The sequence below is a fragment of the Microcaecilia unicolor genome, chromosome 2, assembly GCF_901765095.1.
Source record: "Microcaecilia unicolor chromosome 2, aMicUni1.1, whole genome shotgun sequence".
Taxonomy (NCBI): domain Eukaryota; kingdom Metazoa; phylum Chordata; class Amphibia; order Gymnophiona; family Siphonopidae; genus Microcaecilia; species Microcaecilia unicolor.
The window spans coordinates 414,222,223-414,241,919 of record NC_044032.1 but is presented as its reverse complement, the minus strand read 5'-3'; the positions used below and the strand labels follow the sequence as shown (position 1 = coordinate 414,241,919).

General features: G+C 43.3%; 1 protein-coding gene across 3 annotated transcripts in view; it reads right to left on the bottom strand.

Moving 5' to 3' along the window:
- SMARCAD1 (SWI/SNF-related, matrix-associated actin-dependent regulator of chromatin, subfamily a, containing DEAD/H box 1) overlaps positions 1 to 19,697 on the bottom strand; it is a 314,928-nt gene that overhangs the window by 214,930 nt on the left and 80,301 nt on the right. For all 3 annotated transcript variants that reach the window (XM_030190695.1, XM_030190696.1, XM_030190698.1), the window contains one exon: positions 17,569 to 17,635. In XM_030190695.1, the coding sequence (XP_030046555.1) occupies positions 17,569 to 17,635 (67 nt within the window). The remainder of the gene's footprint in view (positions 1 to 17,568; positions 17,636 to 19,697) is intronic.

Sequence of the window (19,697 nt, the reverse complement as noted above, 5' to 3'; positions counted from 1 at the left end):
ACCCTCGTGTAAAAATATGTCGCCTTGTATTTTCTTCTTTCACTTTCTCTGAGGACAAGCAACAGAAGGGATGGAAGTAGAAAAGATAAGAGTAAATGGGTAGGAATGGGGTCAGAAAAATAAGCAGCAAGTATGGAGGAGGAGAGATGCATTATACCTTTTGATCAGGAGGAAGGCAGATGCATTATACCTTTGATCAGGTATTTTAGAAAATATCTGATCAAAGGTATAATGCTTAGGGATTTAAATAAATTAATGTACCCTGGTTCTGCCAAGACATGACCACCTAGTTTCTGAAAACCCTTGAAAGCGCAGTGAATTGCTGTTAGCTCCTAAAGGCTGAGTTATAGTCTGGTTCTGGAAGCATCTACGATCAGGACAGTTGAGCAAGATCACATTAGGACTCCTGGGACATTCAAGCCAACCACTGACAAAGCTATGGATATGCTGCCCTCTCAGAATTTGTTCTTGTACTACTTACCACAGACATCTAATCTCAACTCTTGAAACTCAGTTATGGCCTGTAAATCCTCAACTGCTCAGGGAAGGCAGTAGTGGGTGAATTATTTGGCTCTTCATGTGGGATTGAGCCAGTCAATACACACTGACTAGCATTTTTCATGCACTGAATGATGCTTTTATTTGCCTCCAAAGTTCATAAAAAATTGTCTGCTGGGCTCAGGATAACATATACTGATCCAAGAAGCCCTGAAAGCTCAAAGTTTATTTCTGCAAACCATTGTGATGAGCAAACCAAATGGATGTAGAGCTTTTCTTCATGTGCATCTTCTTTGGGGATGGGAGAGAAGATTCAGATATCCCTAAGTCATGCAAAACAGATCAGCATTGATGGACTTGTGACGTGTTCTTAATACTGTTTTAATCAGCTAAGTGCAGAGGTTCAGAGCCCAATGTACACTGTAAGCTGAAAAAGTGATGAGGTTTGTTCCCTGTGTCTATTAATAGGCTTCAGAAGTAAATGAGTTACTACATTCTTTAGGGGTTCAATATTCCCTTGTACTTCCACTGATGTCTTTGACACCAATTTTAAGGATGCAAAATTATTTCATTCCTCAAAATGACCCCTAGTGGATCTTGATGATCCCTGGCAAGATTCTTGAACAGATGACATTATGGGGCACATCACTATCTTGCTTAAGCATTTGTAATGCTTACGATGGTCAACTGACATCTTTTACTCCTAGTCTGAGCTGTGAAAGAGAAGACGGCCTATGACAGCATCAGGAAAAAAAAAAAAGGATTACATGAAAGCAGAAGATATGAACCATAAAGGGAGCATATTCTGGCTGGGAACACCTGTGAGACTGCAGCAAAATCAGTGCCTCATGATAGGAATATAAAAAAAATAAGTCAAACTTTAAGATGATGCAATAACAATTAAATCAACAAAGATAGAAAAAGACAGCCAAAGCAACTTAGAAATCAAAGAAAAAGCAACTTAAAAATCAAATTCAACGGCAGAATTCAGACAGCTCGGTTCCAGAGATTTAAGTTTGTGAATCTTATGTTGATCCCTTTGCAAAAGCTTTCTGCCTCTGTCACCACTATTACTTTGATGTCAGACCTAGCTGTTTCCCCAGCCTGAACCACACTTTCACTGTATATAGGGCCCACTCCCTCTTCCCTTCTATCCACCATGGCCCTGCAGCACAGTTTTTACTCCCTCCCTCCCACTTCACCACTGCTGGCTCACACTAATAAACTACCATGGTTGAAGGATAGGAAGGATAGGAAACAGAGAGTGGGGTTAAATGGGCAGTATTCACAATGGAGAAGGGTAGTTAGTGGGGTTCCTCAGGGGTCCGTGCTAGGACCGCTGCTTTTTAATATATTTATAAATGATTTAGAGATGGGAGTAACTAGCGAGGTAATTAAATTTGCTGATGACACAAAGTTATTCAAAGTCGTTAAATCGCGACAGGATTGTGAAAAATTACAAGAGGACCTTACGAGACTGGGCGGCTAAATGGCAGATGATGTTTAATGTGAGCAAGTGCAAGGTGATGCATGTGGGAAAAAAGAACCCAAATTATAGCTACGTCATGCAAGGTTCCACGTTAGGAGTTACGGACCAAGAAAGGGATCTGGGTGTCGTCGTCGATAACACACTGAAACCTTCTGCTCAGTGTGCTGCTGCGGCTAAGAAAGCAAATAGAATGTTGGGTATTATCAGGAAAGGTATGGAAAACAGGTGTGAGGATGTTATAATGCCGTTGTATCGCTCCATGGTGCGACCGCACCTTGAGTATTGTGTTCAATTCTGGTCGCCGCATCTCAAGAAAGATATAGTAGAATTGGAAAAGGTGCAGCGAAGGGCGACTAAAATGATAGCGGGTATGGGACGACTTCCCTATGAAGAAAGAGTAAGGAGGCTAGGGCTGTACAGCTTGGAGAAGAGACGGCTGAGGGGAGACATGATAGAGGTATATAAAATAATGAGTGGAGTGGAACAGGTGGATGTGAAGCGTCTGTTCACGCTTTCCAAAAATACTAGGACTAGGGGGCATGCGATGAAACTACAGTGTAGTAAATTTAAAACAAATCGGAGAAAATTTTTCTTCACCCAACGTGTAATTAAACTCTGGAATTCGTTGCCGGAGAAAGTGGTGAAGGCGGTTAGCTTAGCAGAGTTTAAAAAGGGGTTGGACGGTTTCCTAAAGGACAAGTCCATAAACCGCTACTAAACGGACTTGGAAAACTCCAAAATTCCAGGAATAACATGTATAGAATGTTTGTACGTTTGGGAAGCTTGCCAGGTGCCCTTGGCCTGGATTGGCCGCTGTCGTGGACAGGATGCTGGGCTCGATGGACCCTTGGTCTTTTCCCAGTATGGCATTACTTATGTACTTATGCATGGATCCCGGCTCTCTGCAGTGCTACTAGTGCTTTCTGCGCCAAGCCTCCTTCCTTCGATATAAAGCTCTGGGACTGGTGTACGAAGCACTAGCGGCACTGCAGAGAACAAAGTCCCGAGTGTCTCCCATGGTAGTTTATTAGTGCAGGCCCGGCGGAGGTACACGGGGGTGGGGGAGCGATACTGTACTACAGGGCCACAGTGGGTGGGAGGGGAGAAAGATATATTAGGCAACACTGGATGGGTGGGGATAGAGAGAGAATGACAGAGAAAGATGGGGCTATACTGGATAAACGTGGAGGGAGACGAGGCAATGGGCTGAGAGGAGAGAGAAATTGGGTAAGACTGTATGAGAGGGGAGGGAGAGAGAAATGAGACATGACTGGATGAGAGAAGACAGAGATGGGGTGATACTGAATAGGGGGGGAGGAGACAGAGGCTATGGGCTGGGGACAGTGAGAGAAATTAGGCAAGACTTGATAGGTGGGGGACATAGGAGTCATCTTTTCAAAATGATTGGGATGCCTAATAGAAATTACCCCTCAATGGATACGGTCAAAGGGTTTGCTTAAACACTCACAGAGCTGGAATAGATCAGTGATGGTGTAGGTTGTAGTGGAAGAGGTGAAGACAGAAGTGGAAAAAAAATGACTCATGGACAGGAGACCCTTGGAAAGAGTTAAAAGAAGAGGAAAGCAGTAACCAAAGACTAGAACCAACATAATTAGAAAAATGAAATGGCCAGACAGCAAAGGTAGAAAAAAGAATTTTATTTTTAATTTAAGGTAAGTAATGTTGGTAGTCGTGCTAGTCCACTTAAAAGTTAATAAATAAAACATTTTTTACTAACTTTCGGAGACCAAAACCTACCTTTTCAGGACAGTAGGTCTAATAGTATGTTTGTCCTGACTTAAGGAAGATGGTTTTCACCTCCAAAAACTAGTCAAAAAGTTAGTCCAATGCATCTCCTTATTTTCTGTTTTGTTAATTTTTAATGTAGCAATTGGACTATATATATTTTTGAAATTTACATCTGCTCTCTTTATATTGTGTATGGTACAAAGGGATGTATTACTGTTTCTGTTTTTTCGTTTTGCATTGTATACAGAGTATGGCTTCTTGGGGGTTCAGTTAAAATTTTGTCTACATATTTCTATTTTTAGTTTGTGGTTACTTATTCTATACTTCATGAGAAGCTACCTCTGTCCATGTGTGAAAAAGGCCGGGACTTCTGCTAGCATCAAGTGTTTGTGTAGGACTAATCTGTACTAATCCAGCTTACTTTTTTTTTTCTAATAGGTGTATTAATGTTCTTCTGCCCACTGCAATGCTCAGGGTGTTTTTTTTTCCTTGGAAGGACCTTGTGTGACCCCTGGAAGTTTGGCTTGTAAACATACTAGATTCTGTGGTCCAACTTAAGAATATTTTTTACTCTGTAGTTTAAAAAAAAAAAAGGTAGTTTTAAGAGCTGTACTTTATTACTTTTACTTTTTTTAGGGGGGGGGGGGGGGGGGAGGGTAAAACTTTCTACTTTTACTTCACTACTTTTAATGCCAGTACTTTAACTTTTTGCTTAAGTACTTTTAACAACAAACCCATCTCTGTGCCTTTCACAACCAAAGTGGTGTACAGCGTCTCCCTCTCTCCCCTCCCGTGTCTACTCTCATGTATTTTTATTCCCATGGGCTGCTGCTGCTTCTTCTAGACTAGCAGCACTGGCAAAACAACCTGAAGCAACCTCGGAGCACCAGTATCCATGTTTGCACTGTCAGCTCTTCCAGTCCCCCACCCACTTTGATGCCAACTTTCTGTTCTGGGGCTGGAGATCAGCAGAGCCAAGAGCGACATGGATATTGCAGACTCAAGACTGCTTCAGGTTGTTTTGCCACTGCTGGTCTGGAGAAGCAACAGCAGAAGTAGGGGTGAAACCAGGAAGACCTGGGGTCTCTGTGTACTACATGTTGAGAACCTCCCCATTAAACAAAGGCATAACAAAAAAAAGATATTTTCTTGTCTGTTTTACCTATCAAATGACAAATCATTTTGGTAAAATAAAAATTACAGCCTCTTGTGATTCAATCAATATATAACAAATATTCTAAATCCATTCTGGAGTTTGCCAGGATTGTATCTTTGAAGCTTACCCAGAAAGTAACAGCCTGAACAGGATTTAATTATTTATGAACAAATAACAAACAGTAAACGTTATTAGAGCATGGCCTATCTGAAGGAACTGCCAAAGACACACCTAAGGGTTGTAAGGGTTATTTGTTAACTTTGATGCCTGCAACCTCCACTTCAAAGTTGATGACAATCCATCTTACTCCCTAGGTAATCTCTTTTCTGCATGTCTTTACTTTTAATTTTAGACGCGCTTTGAAATACACTCAAATTGTTGACATGTAAGGGTAACTTGGGTCCATCCAATCTGTCTGCCTAACTGTGCTGCCAAACTATGCTGTTCCTGGTCTTCATCCCTTCCTTCTCTTTCTTTATACTTTTCCTACATATGTTTGAATATGCCACAATTTTGGCACCTATAACCAAAGCCCCAAGTTTCCTGCAACAGATCAAGGGTAAAATCTGCAGTGAAACAACTCTGCAGCTATGTTTCATTAATTCTATGGCATAGTTTCACAGGTTTGCATATTAAACTATGTAAATGTGTCTAAAACATTAAAAATGACATTTTCTGACAGTGTAAGTCCAAATTTATTCTTTGTTCAAGTCATTTATTAATGGTCATACTCTAATAAACTGATGTGAAAAATGTTCTCCCTCCCCCCACCTTTCTGATTTCCCCTATTATTGTATATATGTCAAACTGAATGGTTTATGATCTTTAAACAAAATGTTTCTATTTCTCTGGTGCTGCATTGCATGCACTCTGGTTTCTAGTCCAACTTTTGTTTCAACAGTTCTCTCTAATTTGTAGTCTTTCTTCTGCATTTGGGACTCATCGACCCTGTTTTCTTTTGCACAAAGAAATACCTGGAATAGAAACCCCATCCTTCCTCTCCTGGTGGAATGGGCTCAACCATGTGGGCCTTCAGAAGGGCTGAGAGCTCCTCTGCAAGTACCTGCCTGTGCTGAGAGCTGAACGAGTGAGCTCTCGGTGGGCAATTTGGAGGTTTCAGGTACCAATTGAGGGCGTACCCAAGATAGACTATTTGAACAGCCCACCGGACGGAGATTACAAGGGGCCTTCTTTCTTGAAAAACTTTCAGCCTCCCCCCAACCAGCAAGTCGTCCAGGATGGACACTTTTACTGTGGCTATGCTCTGCTAGAGCCAGCCAAAAGCTCGTCCCTTGCTTTGCCTGGAGAGCAGAAGGAGCCTTAGGTACACACTGTTGACGTGAACGAGCATGCTGGGGCTGAGCCTGAGCAGGCTGGCATGCTGAGGAGTTGTACCTACACTTATGATAGTAATAGGGACTCCTCTTTGACTTGCCAAAAGTCGTCCTAGCTGAAGAGGTAGATGCAGAAGGCGCCTGACGGGAGAGAGAAGAGATGGTATCAGTATATTTCTTGATTTGGTCTACGACCTCCTCAGCCTTCTCTCCAAAAAGGTTATCCCCCTGCATGGGGCATCTGCCAACCTCTGCTGAACAGAATGTTCCCGGTCAGAAACACACAGCCATGAGAGGCTACACACTGCTATCCTCTGAGCAGAGATCCTGGATGCCACCCCGGGGTCATCCTCCACTTCCAAAGGAAAGTGAATAGCATCAGCCATTTTATTTATTTATTGCATTTATATCCCACATTTTCCCACCTATTTGCAGGCTCAATGTGGCTTACAATTTTCTGTCATGACTTATGCCATTTCAGAGTATAGATACAGTTGGTAATAGATATATAACATGGATGATAAAGTGAACAGTCAAGCAACAAAGGGAAAAACATACAATAGGTATCACATATTTCTTAACAAAAGCTGGGAACGAAAGGCTCTCTGGAAGAGACTTTCTCCTTTCAAGTGGAGGGGAGGGTTCAGAGGGAACTCCATAGGACTTGACCGAGGAAAAGTACTTTGGATCCTCCTCTGAATCCCATGAGTGCTCCTCCTCTTCAGTGTCAGACAATACCTCCTGATGGGAATGTTGAGACCGAACCTGCCTCAACATGGTGGAACCATGTCCTCGAGAATGGCGTTGACAAGCAGGTTTCCGCCTCAACTCTGGCGAAGCTTCCTCCACCAACATCAAGGGAGTGCCGGCTTGGGTGGCAGTCGATAGTGGAACTGCTTGCGGCATTGGTGTCAGGGGCTGCACTGCCAGCTGAGGACCAAGTGGGGCCACAACGGAAGGCGGGGTAAGCGCAAGCACCCCCCGATGCCAATGCACACCATTGCATGAGGCCATCCAGCAGCTCAGGAAGCAAGGCCTGGATGCGCTTATCAACAGTCAACACCAGGAAAGGCTGGGGTGCCAGTTCAGGCACAGGTTGCAAAACTGCCGGGGTCTATGTGGGAACTGGATCTTGGCTGCTGGGAGACCGATAATCAGCACCTCCTGTAAGGAGGGGAGCGGTCCCTCCCAGCATCAATACTTCTTGGGTCCCGAATCTTTTAATGCCTAGGAGCTCCCAGCACCATGCGTCAAGGGAACCGATGACGACGCTTCGTGGCCTTCACCCAAAGCAAGCACCAAGGTTCCTTGGTGCTGCCAAGGACGATGTCGAATTCACATATTGCCTCGGGGGTTGGGTCTGATGATGGACGGTCCCGGGGGCCCCGAACAGGAGGAGGCCTCGAGACAGGAGGAGACCCACTTGATGATTCACTGCTCCCAATGCCTGTCTAGCAACAGCCATGCTTACCAATGCTCCCAATGCCGGTGCAACACTTGATGTCAATGCCTCCAACCTCAATGCCCATGTCGAGGAACCAGACTTGGCTCCAAAAATCTTCTCATGTTGTGCCTCTTTGGAAATCTGAGTCCTCTTCTTCATGCAAAGACAGAGAACACAGTTAGTGGGGCAATGGTTGGGACCTAGACACTGAAGACACCAAGAATGGGCATCCGTTAGTGGGGCAATGGTTGGGACCAGGACACTGAAGATACCAAGAATGGGCATCTGTTCCAGAGATTGTCCAATTGCACCGGGTACAGCGCTTGAAGCCACTGGGAACTTTAGTGGACATGGACAGGAATACTTCATCTGCTAAATTAAAAGAAGCGATGGTGCGTGAAAAAGGGACGAGGCACCCAAAAGAAAATGGGGAGTGAACCCAACAAAGCCCAAAAGCAGCCCCTGTGATGACAAAAAATTAAGGGAACTTAAAAATTTGGCAAAAAAACTAAGAAAATTAAGGAAAGGGAAAACAATGTTCCGCAAACAGAAGGACCGCCAAAAAGGTAAAAAAAAACACGCTGAAAGCACAAAAGAAATTCATGGAATGAGAAAAGTGTGGAAACAGTGAGAAAAGTACACCTACTCCTCATCACAGTTAAAAAAACAAAACAAAACTGAAGTGCCTGCGTTTGCACAGCTGGCAGGAAGGCACTTGCAAACGCGTGGTACAAAGTAATCTCGCGCTTCACAAAGCTCTTGTTATGCTTGTCTTAAGATCCAGACGGGGCAACGTGGCCTGCGTTGCCCACTTGTGAGAATAGATAGGCCTGCTTGTCCTCAGAGAATGAATGGACACTGATTCCACAGTACAAATTATACTGCAATCATAGGGAAGTTCAAGTTAATGGTGACATGGGGCTCTATGTTACAGAGTCAGAGGATAAGAGACCTTTAAGAAACAAAACATATTGTAAAATCTTTATGGATAAAAATTCCATTTAACATGGGGAAGAAAATAACAGTGATGGCTTACTATCATCCAAACAACCAAAATGAACAGATGATGAAATGTTTGCAGAACTTAGGGAGAGCCGGAGAAGGCTTCTGCCTGAAAATGGTACAGAGAGGCAATGAGAGGCTTCAGGAGCCCAACTGGAATCCAATGCTTCCTAGATGCCTTAGGAAGGTCCAAGATTCATCTATCACAAGAACAAAATGTAGGAGAAGGACTGCTATGGCAGACCCAACTCTGCTCCTCCAAGCCATAGATCCCGACAGCCCTGCAGGACTTTCCAGTTGCAATGGCCCTTCAGTGCCTCTCAGGAATGTCAGTGAGAGGTACCCTTTAACTTGCCCAAGACAGTTCCAGCGTCCCTTAAGACCCAGTCTCTACACCTCTTTGTGGACACAGCAGTGAAAGAACACCTTCTGTGAACTTTTTTGAAGTACATAGAGAGCCGGCCAAACCTTTTTTTAAACCCCACTAAGCTAACCGCCTTTATCACATTCTCCGGCAACAAATTCCAGAGTTTAATTACACATTGGGTAAAGAAAGATTTTCTCCGATTCGTATTAAATTTACTACTTTGTAGCTTCATCGCATGACCCCTAGTTATAGTATTTTTGGAAAGAGTAAACAAACGGTTCATGTCTACCCGTTCCACTCCATTCATTATTTTATAGATCTCTATCATATCTCCTCTCAGCCATCTCTTCCCCAAGCTGAAGAGCCCTAGACGCTTCAGCCTTTCCTCACAGGGAAGCCGTCCCATCCCCTTTATCATTTTTGTCACCCTTCTCTGTACCCTTTCTAATTCCACTATGTCTTTTTTGAGATGCGGTGACCAGAATTGAACACAATATTCGAGGTGTGGTCGCACCATGGAGCGATACAAAGGCATTATAACATCCTCACTTTTGTTTTCCACTCCTTTCCTAATAATTCCTAACATTCTATTTGCTTTCTTAGCCACCACAGCACACTGAGCAGAGGGTTTCAACGTATCAACGACACAGAGATCCCTTTCTTGGTCGGTGACTCCTAACGTGGAACCTTGCATGGTATAGCTATAGTTCGGGTTCCTCTGTCCCACATGCATCACTTTGCACTTGCTCACATTAAATGTCATCTGCCATTTAGACACCCAGTCACGTAAGTCCCTCTTGTAATTTTTCACAATCCTCTCGTGATTTAACAACTGTGAATAATTTTGTGGCATCAGCAAATTTAATTACCTCACTAGTTACTCCCATCTCCAGATCATTTATAAATATGTTAAAAAGCTGCGGTCCCAGCACAGACCCCTGAGGAACCCCACTAGCTACCCTTCTCCATTTAGAATACTGACCATTTAAATCTACTCTCCATTTTCTATCCTTTAACCAATTTTTAATCTGCAACAGGACACTACCTCCTATCCCATGGCTCTCCAATTTCTTCTGGAGTCTTGAGGTACTTTGTCAAATGACTTTTGAAAATCCAGATACACATTATCAACCGAGCTGGACTGGATGGCATACACCCCAGGTACTGAAAGAACTCTAACATGAAATTGCTGATCTGTTGTTAGTGATCTGTAACTTGCCATTAAAATCAACCGTATTACCTGATGATTGGAGAGTGGCCAATGTAACACTGATTTTTAAAAAGGGTTCCAGAGATGACTGGGGAAATTACAGACCAGTAAGCCTGACTTCAGTGTTGGGGAAAATAGTGGAAACTATTATAAAAAGAATAAAATTATGGAACACGTAGACAAACAGGACAGAGTCAAATGAGTTCAGCCAAGAGAAGTCTTGTTTCGCCAATTTGCTTCATTCTTTAAAGGCATAAACATACATATGGATGAAGGTGAGCCAGTTGATGTAGAGTATCTAGATTTTCTGAAAGCTTCTGACAAAGTTCCTCATGAGAGACTCCTGAGAAAATTAAAAAGTCATGGGATAGGACGCAATGTTCTGTTGTGGATTAGGAATTAGTTATTTGACAGAAAAGAGGATAGGGTTAAAATGGCCATTTTTCTCAATGGGTAAGGATGAATAGTGGAGTGCTATTTAACATATTTATAAATGATCTGGAAAATGGGTTGACGAGTAAGGTGATTAAATTTGCAGACGTCACAAAACTATCCAAAGTTGTCAAAACACATGCAGATTGTGAAAAATTGCAGATAGACCTTAGAAAACTGGGAAACCAAATGGCAAATATTTAATAGGCATATATTCTCACATATGAGTGACGTTATCCACGGAACCCAGTGCGGACACTGCCAAGTGCACTGTCACTTTAAATCTTTGAGGCAGTACCCCACCTCACATGCTTTCCGGCCCAACGTTCAAGCGTGGGATCAGCATTACAATAAGACAACAAATCCAAAGGGAGGCAGGAGGGATGTTTGCATATATGCCTCCTGACCTCGGAGAACATCTGCTACAGATAAGTAACAGCTTTCACAGAGGACAAGAAGGCATAATATTCTCATGCATGGGACTCACTAGCTACCAGGCTCACAACATAAACAAATTCTATATCTTAGCTGATAGTGAGCCTGGTGGGAAAAAAGGGCCAGAGGGTGGAGTTGACTTTCAAGCAGTAAATAAATCACATTAAACTTATCTCCTATGAAAATTGTCCCCAAAAGTCCACGCTGCTTACAAAGGCAAATTCCAATCCTATATATGTTCCTATATAGTGCAGTTCTACAGCCATTAGCATTCGTCATTAAGACAAACGTTTGTTCCTTCACTGCGTCAAAACGTTATGACATGTTTTTGACTGGTGCTCGAACTCAGTCACTTCTCCAATGTAGTAATATATAACCAATTGACCAAATTGCTATCACAATGCAGTCCAATCAATAGCAACTTAGATTATAGTGGGATAGCAGAAAGCATACGGCTACCCACTGAGGCATTTCCCCCATTGTGCTTTCGGGCAGCAGATTTGAAACTATTTTGTGGATGCTTGGTTGGCGAAGCATGAGTTTATGTAGAGAACAAGACATTTTCTATTGTGGACTAAGTTGATAATGATCGGACTGCATTTTAGTAGCAATTTGGGCAATTGGTTATATATGTACTATGCTGGAGAAGTGACTGAGTCTGAGCACCACAAAAAAACAACACATCATGATGTGTTGACGCAGTTAAGGAAGAAACATTTGTCTTAACGATGAAAGAATGAAAACAGAACTGCACCTTTTCTAGAATACACGATATATACAGGATTGGAATTTGCCATTGTAAGAGGAACTGGACTTTTTGGGACTATTTTCCTACGAAATAAGTTGTTTCATGTGATTTATTTCAAGTTTGCCTATAGGATTAATAGGACATTTCGTAGCTACGTGCGGTCTTGTTATCATTAAGCAGCAAGTCCGACAGGATTTGGGATTTTAAAGAATGTATTATTTTGATATTTTGTAATAAAGGTGTTTAAATGTAAAGTAATTGGTATTAACAGGTATATTATTTGGTTACTTTTCAAAATTGATAACCTTAATATTATTATTTGAATGGTTGTCTGGATGATAACTCTAGGAGGAGAGGGAATCAGTTTTAAGGAGGCCACTAGGGAGCAATTAGAATCATGGTCCCTAGGTCTCAATGAAGTTTGAGAAGAGTTTTCCCCCAAGAGAGGTAGTGGAGGAACGGCATATAGAAGCTCTGTTCTCCAGTGGAGCGAGAAGGCATCTGAGGCTGGATACATAGTAACATAGTAGATGATGGCAGAAAAAGACCTGCACGGTCCATCCAGTCTGCCCAACAAGATAACTCATATTTGCTGCTTTTTGTGTATACCCTACTTTGATTTGTACCTGTGCTCTTCAGGGCACAGACCGTATAAGTCTGCCCAGCACTATCCCCGCCTCCCAACCACCAGCCCCGCCTCCCAACCCCGGCTCCGGCACAGACCGTACAAGTCTGTCCAGCACTATCCCCGCCTCCCAACCACCAGCCCCGCCTCCCGATCCTGACTAAGCTCCTGAGGATCCATTCCTTCGGCACAGGATTCCTTTATGCTTATCCCACGCATGTTTGAATTCCGTTACCGTTTTCATTTCCACCACCTCCCGCGGGAGGGCATTCCAAGCATCCACTACTCTCTCCGTGAAAAATACTTCCTGACATTTTTCTTGAGTCTGCCCCCCTTCAATCTCATTTCATGTCCTCTCGTTCTACCACCTTCCCATCTCCGGAAAAGGTTCGTTTGCTGATTAATACCTTTCAAATATTTGAACGTCTGTATCATATCACCCGTTTCTCCTTTCCTCCAGAGTATACATGTGTAGTTCAGTAAGTCTCTCCTCATACGTCTTGTAACGCAAATCCCATACCATTCTCGTAGCTTTTCTTTGCACCGCTTCAATTCTTTTTACATCCTTAACAAGATACGGCCTCCAAAACTGAACACAATACTCCAGGTGGGGCCTCACCAACGACTTATACAGGGGCATCAACACCCCCTTTCTTCTGCTGGTCACACCTCTCTCTATACAGCCTAACAACCTTCTAGCTACGGCCACCGCCTTGTCACACTGTTTCGTCGCCTTCAAATCCTCAGATACTATCACCCCAAGATCCCTTTCTCCGCCCGTACCTATCAGACTCTCCCTGCCTAACACATACGTCTCCCGTGGATTTCTATTCCCTAAGTGCATCACTTTGCATTTCTTCGCATTGAATTTTAATTGCCAAACCTTAGACCATTCTTCTAGCTTCCTCAGATCTTTTTTCATGTTTTCCACTCCCTCCGTGGTGTCCACTCTGTTACAGATCTTAGTATCATCCGCAAATAGGCAAACTTTACCTTCTAACCCTTCGGCAATGTCACTCACAAATATATTGAACAGAATCGGCCCCAGCACCGATCCTTGAGGCACTCCACTACTCACCTTTCCTTCCTCCGAGCGAATTCCATTCACCACCACCCTCTGGCATCTGTCCGTCAACCAGTTCCTAATCCAGTTCACCACTTCAGGTCCTATCTTCAGCCCCTCCAGTTTATTTAAGAGCCTCCTGTGGGGAACCGTGTCAAAAGCTTTGCTGAAATCTAAGTAGATTACGTCCATAGCTCGTCCCTGATTCAATTCTCCTGTCACCCAATCAAAGAACTCAATGAGATTCGTTTGGCACGATTTCCCCTTGGTAAAGCCATGTTGTCTCGGATCTTGCAACTTATTGGCTTCCAGAAAATTCACTATCCTTTCCTTCAGCATCGCTTCCATTACTTTTCCAATAACTGAAGTGAGGCTTACCGGCCTGTAGTTTCCAGCTTCTTCCCTATCACCACTTTTGTGAAGAGGGACCACCTCCGCCGTTCTCCAATCCCTCGGAACCTTTCCCGTCTGCAAGGATATATTAAACAAATCTTTAAGAGGACCCGCCAAAACCTCTCTGAGCTCCCTCAATATCCTGGGGTGGATCCCGTCCGGTCCCATGGCTTTGTCCACCTTTAGCTTTTCAAGTTGTTGATACACACTTTCTTCCGTGAACGGTGCTGTATCCACTTCATTCTCAATTGTATTATTTCCAGTCCATCGCGGTCCTTCTCCAGGATTTTCTTCTGTGAAAACAGAACAAAAGTATCTATTTAGCAAATTTGCTTTTTCTTCATCATTTTCCACATAGCGGTTCGCAGTATCTTTTAGTCTCACAATTCCCTTTTTAGTCATTCTCCTTTCACTAATATACCTGAAGAAATTTTTGTCACCCCTCCTTACATTTCTAGCCATTTGTTCTTCTGCTTGCGCTTTTGCCAGTCATATCTCTCTCTTGGCTTCTTTCATTTTCATCCGGTAATCCTCCATGTGTTCCTTTTCTTGAGTTTTTCTGTATTTCTGGAACGCCAACTCTTTAGCCTTTATTTTCTCAACCACTTGCTTGGAGAACCATATTGGTTTCCTTTTTCTCTTGCTTTTATTTAGCAGGATAGTTGTGTGCATACAGGCTGATGGCACCATGATTACACCTCTAACATTTTTCTGTCTCCATCTGCCTTGTTGATTCAAACTCTCTAGGCTTTTCAATTTATGCAGATGATAGCCAACTTTTTTCCTCTCCAACCATAATCTCCACAAATTATTGCTAATATTTCTCAGAAGTTGGGTATTATTGCAAACTAGTATGAAAGGCCCGTTTCGGTAGGCAATGAAACGGGCGCTAGCAAGGTTATCCCCCCTCCCTCCCTCCAGACCCCCCTCCCTTGTTCCAGACCCCCCTCCCTTGTTCCAGACCCTCCTCCCTCCCTTCTGAGTTCCAGACCCCCTCACTCCCGAGTTCCAGACCCCCCTCCCTTGCTGTCCTTCCTTCTGAGTTCCAGACCCCCCTCCATCCCTCCCTTCTGAGTTCCAGACCTCCCTCCTTCCCTTTCTTCTGAGTTCCAACCCCCCCCCCCCCCCCCCCCCCAGTTCAAGGCCCCCTCACGCCCTTCCCTTCCAGTTCAAGGGCCCCTCACGCCCCTCCCTCCCAGCCGGTTACTCACTGCATTAACTGTGCTGTTGCATCTACTCCAGCTTCCCTCTCACTCCATCTCCGGCCAGTCCCGCCTTAACTACGCGCCCTCGGCACGGCTCGCTATTTTCTCTCTCCTGCTCGTTTCCTGGAACTCTCGTGAGAGCCACACAGCCGCTCACCACCCATGCCCCGCCCACCCCGCGCGCCTGCACACCAACCTCCTCAGACGGAGCAGTAGAGAGGGGAGGGGAATGGAGGAGCCGCCATCTTGTTCTCCGGCTCGGCTTCCCTCAGCCTGTCAGAAGGGCGCTGAGCAGAAGCGGGTGGCGGCGGGAGCATCCTGTGCACAGCCGGGCATCGGACCGTGATCGGTGCCACCTCAGCGACGTGAAGAGGGCCCGGTGAGTGCCGCGGTGGGTCCCCAGGGAGGCGCGCCCGTTTCCCTCCGCTCTACCTACGCTCTGTGGCAGGCTTTGCATGCCGCCACCATCTTGTGTGGCTCGAGTCTACGGCGCCCGGTGGGACACGCGCTCCTTGAATGGGATGGGAGGGAATGACATGTGTGTGTGTGTGTGTGTGGGGGGGGGGGGGGGGGTGTTTTGTGTTGCCCCGCTCCTTGCCACTTGCTCCGAAGTGGCAGGGAGCGGCGCACTGATAGCTGATTCCCAGGCAGGGGGAGGAGTAGGGAAACTGGGAATCAGCTGTCAGTGACATCACTAACGTCAGTACATTCTAAGCTGCCTAGCAGACCACTTCCGAGGGATCCACAGTCCCAGGCACATTAGAACGTTGGAGGTGAGAATTATTATATAGGATTGGCTATCACAAAAAGGATTCAAACTAAATGCTTCCACAACAATTGCCATCTTTTTTCCGTTCTGTGATTCACCATTACTCCCCTGTCTACCATCTATACATGATGTTTCAATCCCTTTAAGAGTTATAATTTTGGATGTTACTTTAGATAAACTGGCTCACATTTGCAGACCATATTTCATCTGTAGTACAAAAATCCTTTTATGTACTTTGACAGATTCTGTGTGCTCTCTACTAGGCATTCAATTTGACTGCTAATCCTTACTCTAATTATGAGCAGACTAGATTATTGCAATTACTTACTTCAAGGATTACCTCACTACCAATATGAAGACTACAACTTGTGCAAAACACATCAGTTAAACTATTATATGGCACCACGAAAAAACAGTGCATCAGAACTTTTGATTGAGAAATACTGGAATGTTTAAAATCCTAGTTCTGACATACACAACCCCATGTACCTTCCTACAGCCCTCCACCCCCTTCCCATGGCACTCACACTCCCATCCACCTTCTTTTCAGCCACACCCCCCTCCCCAACGTTATCCACCTTTTTCCCCAGACACCCCCTCCTTTCTTCTCTCTCTGCTTGACTGTACGTAGGCCTGACTGATCCATTGAGCCACACGGGCCTCCGTACAGCCACACAGCTTGAAGGAACCGTTGGATTAAAGCAGCAGAGAAGGTAGAAGTAGCCCGATGTGCAGCTATGCAGCTCTTCTTGCACGCAATACTGGTGCGTGTGCAGGTTGACAGAGATGGAGGGAAGCAGTCAGCTAGCCAGAAACAGAGTACATTCAGCAGATGGCACAGAATTTTGTGCGGGAAAAGCAGAATTCTGCGCAGTGTGCAGAAGAGAGGAATTCTGTGCAAATTCTGCACTGTGCAGTAGCACAAAATTCACCCAGGAGTAACACTTTCCAGCACACCTGAATAGGCTACTTATACATTTTACATCTTATGACAGCGATTCCCAAACTTGTCATGAGGGAACCCCAGCCAGTCAGGTTTTCAGGATATTCACAAGTATGTATAAAATATATTTGAATACCAAAGAGGCAGTGTATGCAAATCAATCTCAGTGTTCACTGTGGATATCCTGAAAACCTGACTGGCTGGGGTTCCCTCAAGACAGGTTTGGTAATCACTGTCCTTTGAATTGCATAAGATATCTCTTTTTGGCATGAAGCAAATGCTATGGTAAACAGCACTAAATCTGAGAGATTGATATACTCCACATACAGTGAGGTTCATTACTATCATGGTATAAACAAAACTAGACCATTTGACAACAATGGCTTCAAGATAAACCATCCCTTTGTTTTACTTAATGTTGCTTATTGCCAATCAATTTCAGTTAACTGATCTTAACCCACAAGAGAAAATTGCACACACATGTACTGGACACCTAACAGTATATATACACAACTCAAATTTGAAACTTGCAAGCAGTAGTACCAGTTGCCAAGGCTCTACAAACCTCATGCTCATTTGTTTGAAATGCACAAGGTGAGGCTTTGACAATTGGTACAAGTGTCCACAAACCTTAAACTTCAGTTATTTCATCCCCTTTCTGTTTATGTAAATCACAACGGAAAAGAAAAATGTGAACAGTGATTACCTTTACTGTCATATACTAACAGACCAGCAGCTATAGCACCATCCAGAGTACTTGTTGATTCTATCAGCTAAGAAGGAATAAAGAAAATATGAGTGTTTCAAAATGTGAATTTGAATGTATCAATACATAACAACATACACAATCTTACACCTCAGTATGTTTTAGAATATTTCAAAGGGAAAATAATTTTAAAAAATTAATTGGAATTATAAAACTAATTTCTGGTCTCATTTTAGAGATGCTCATGTCCCAATTATTAAACAAGTGTTAACTGATATGCAAGGACAGAGGAGTATAAATAAAAGGAGTTTATAAAGATAAAGGATTTTAAAGTTCAGGACACCAATATGTAAATGAACACATACAATCTGTTCTTTTCTGTACATAGAAGTGCCAATAAGGTATACAAGATAATCTATATAGGCAATCTCCTTACAAAGGGGGTCCATTTCATATTTTTAAATCAAGAATATTCTGGTAAATGACACTATTTACATGCAATAGAAGGCTATGAGTTTTAAAAAAATATCTAGCAAAAGTATTTTGAAAGTATTACTGTAAAATTATCTAAGTGCAGGAAATACATTAATATATCCATCATCAAAAACAACAACACATTACATTACCATAACACACGTTAATTTAAAGATATCACCAGATACACAGTAATGAGAAGCAAATAATGAGAACGTATGCAAAAAGCAAAGCTACTCACCTGTAGCAGATGTCCTCTGAGGACAGCAGGATGAATAGTCTTACTGTTGGGTAACATTACCAATGGAGTCCAGAGTGGAGAGGCTCCCCAGCGTTTTCTAGAAGCATTTTGAAGTGCCTCATTACATATACGTGCATGACAAGCAATCACCATACAAGACCATGTCAGTCTAGTACAATCATTGATAGAATGCAGCTCCAAAGGGAGGTGGGCAAGGCAGTAAGAATATTCATCCTACTGTCCTTTGAAGAAAATCTGCTAAAGATGAGTAACTTTGCTTTCTCCAAGGACAAGCAGGATGAAGAATATACTTACTGGTGTGAATCCCCAGCTACCAGACTGTCCTAAATAAAAAAGACTGCAACAAGCTAGGCTCACTGACAAACTGAGAAGTGCAACTGTTTGGCTTTGGGTTTTTTTTTTTTTTTAACAGTCTGAAACAGAAATAAACAGGCCTAAGGGGGAGTGGAGCTGGGTTGAAGACAAAAATTATTTGGAAGGCCTGTCAGACCAAACTGGCTGTCCTGTTGGAAATCTTGTTCTAGACAGTAGTGCAACGTTAACACGTGGACTGAAGACTACGTTGCGTGGAGTGAAGACTACGTTGCAGCTCTGCAAATGTCTTGTATGAAGGCTGACCTCAGATGGGCAACCAATACAGACACGGCTCTGATGTCGAGAGCTGTGATATGACCCTCCACAGAAAATGAAGTCTGTGAGCTAATTAGAAAGTATGTTTAATGATGGCACCCCCTCCCAAACCTAATGGGGTCAAAACAATAAAAAGCTGGGTGGACTTTTTATGGACTTTGGACTGCAAGAGTGACTTGGCTTTCTATCTGGAGCAGACTAAAGTGTGCAGTGCACTTTTACCTTGATGGACATGTGGTTTTGGAAAAAATGTTGACAAAACAATTGACTGATTAAGATGGGATTCCGACACTACCTTAGAAAGGAACTTAGGATGAGTGCACAAAATGTAATATCTTTTTGCCCTCCCCAAGTAATAAACTACTAATTACCCATAGCCTAGAGTGTCCACCACTCCGGGCAATAATGTACTTATCACCCACTAAGTGAGGAGACAAATAAATTCAGAAGGCTACGGATATATGAGAATAGTTATTTATTCCTCTTACCAAGCAACGATACAGAATATAATCAGATAGGCTGAGTAATACAGTCAATTCTCATGAGAGACTAACCGGGGCACAAACGTGACCACTGACATTAGTTCTCTGGCTACTTTGGTCCATGGATCTAACTTTTATAACTTCATGTCCCATATACATATCATTAGAAATGCAAAATCTTCATGTCATAGCATATTTCCTTGGGGTTACAGGTTCATCAAATTATAACTGCAGATTCATCATATATTATAGCATTTTTACTTAACATCAGCAAAGTCATT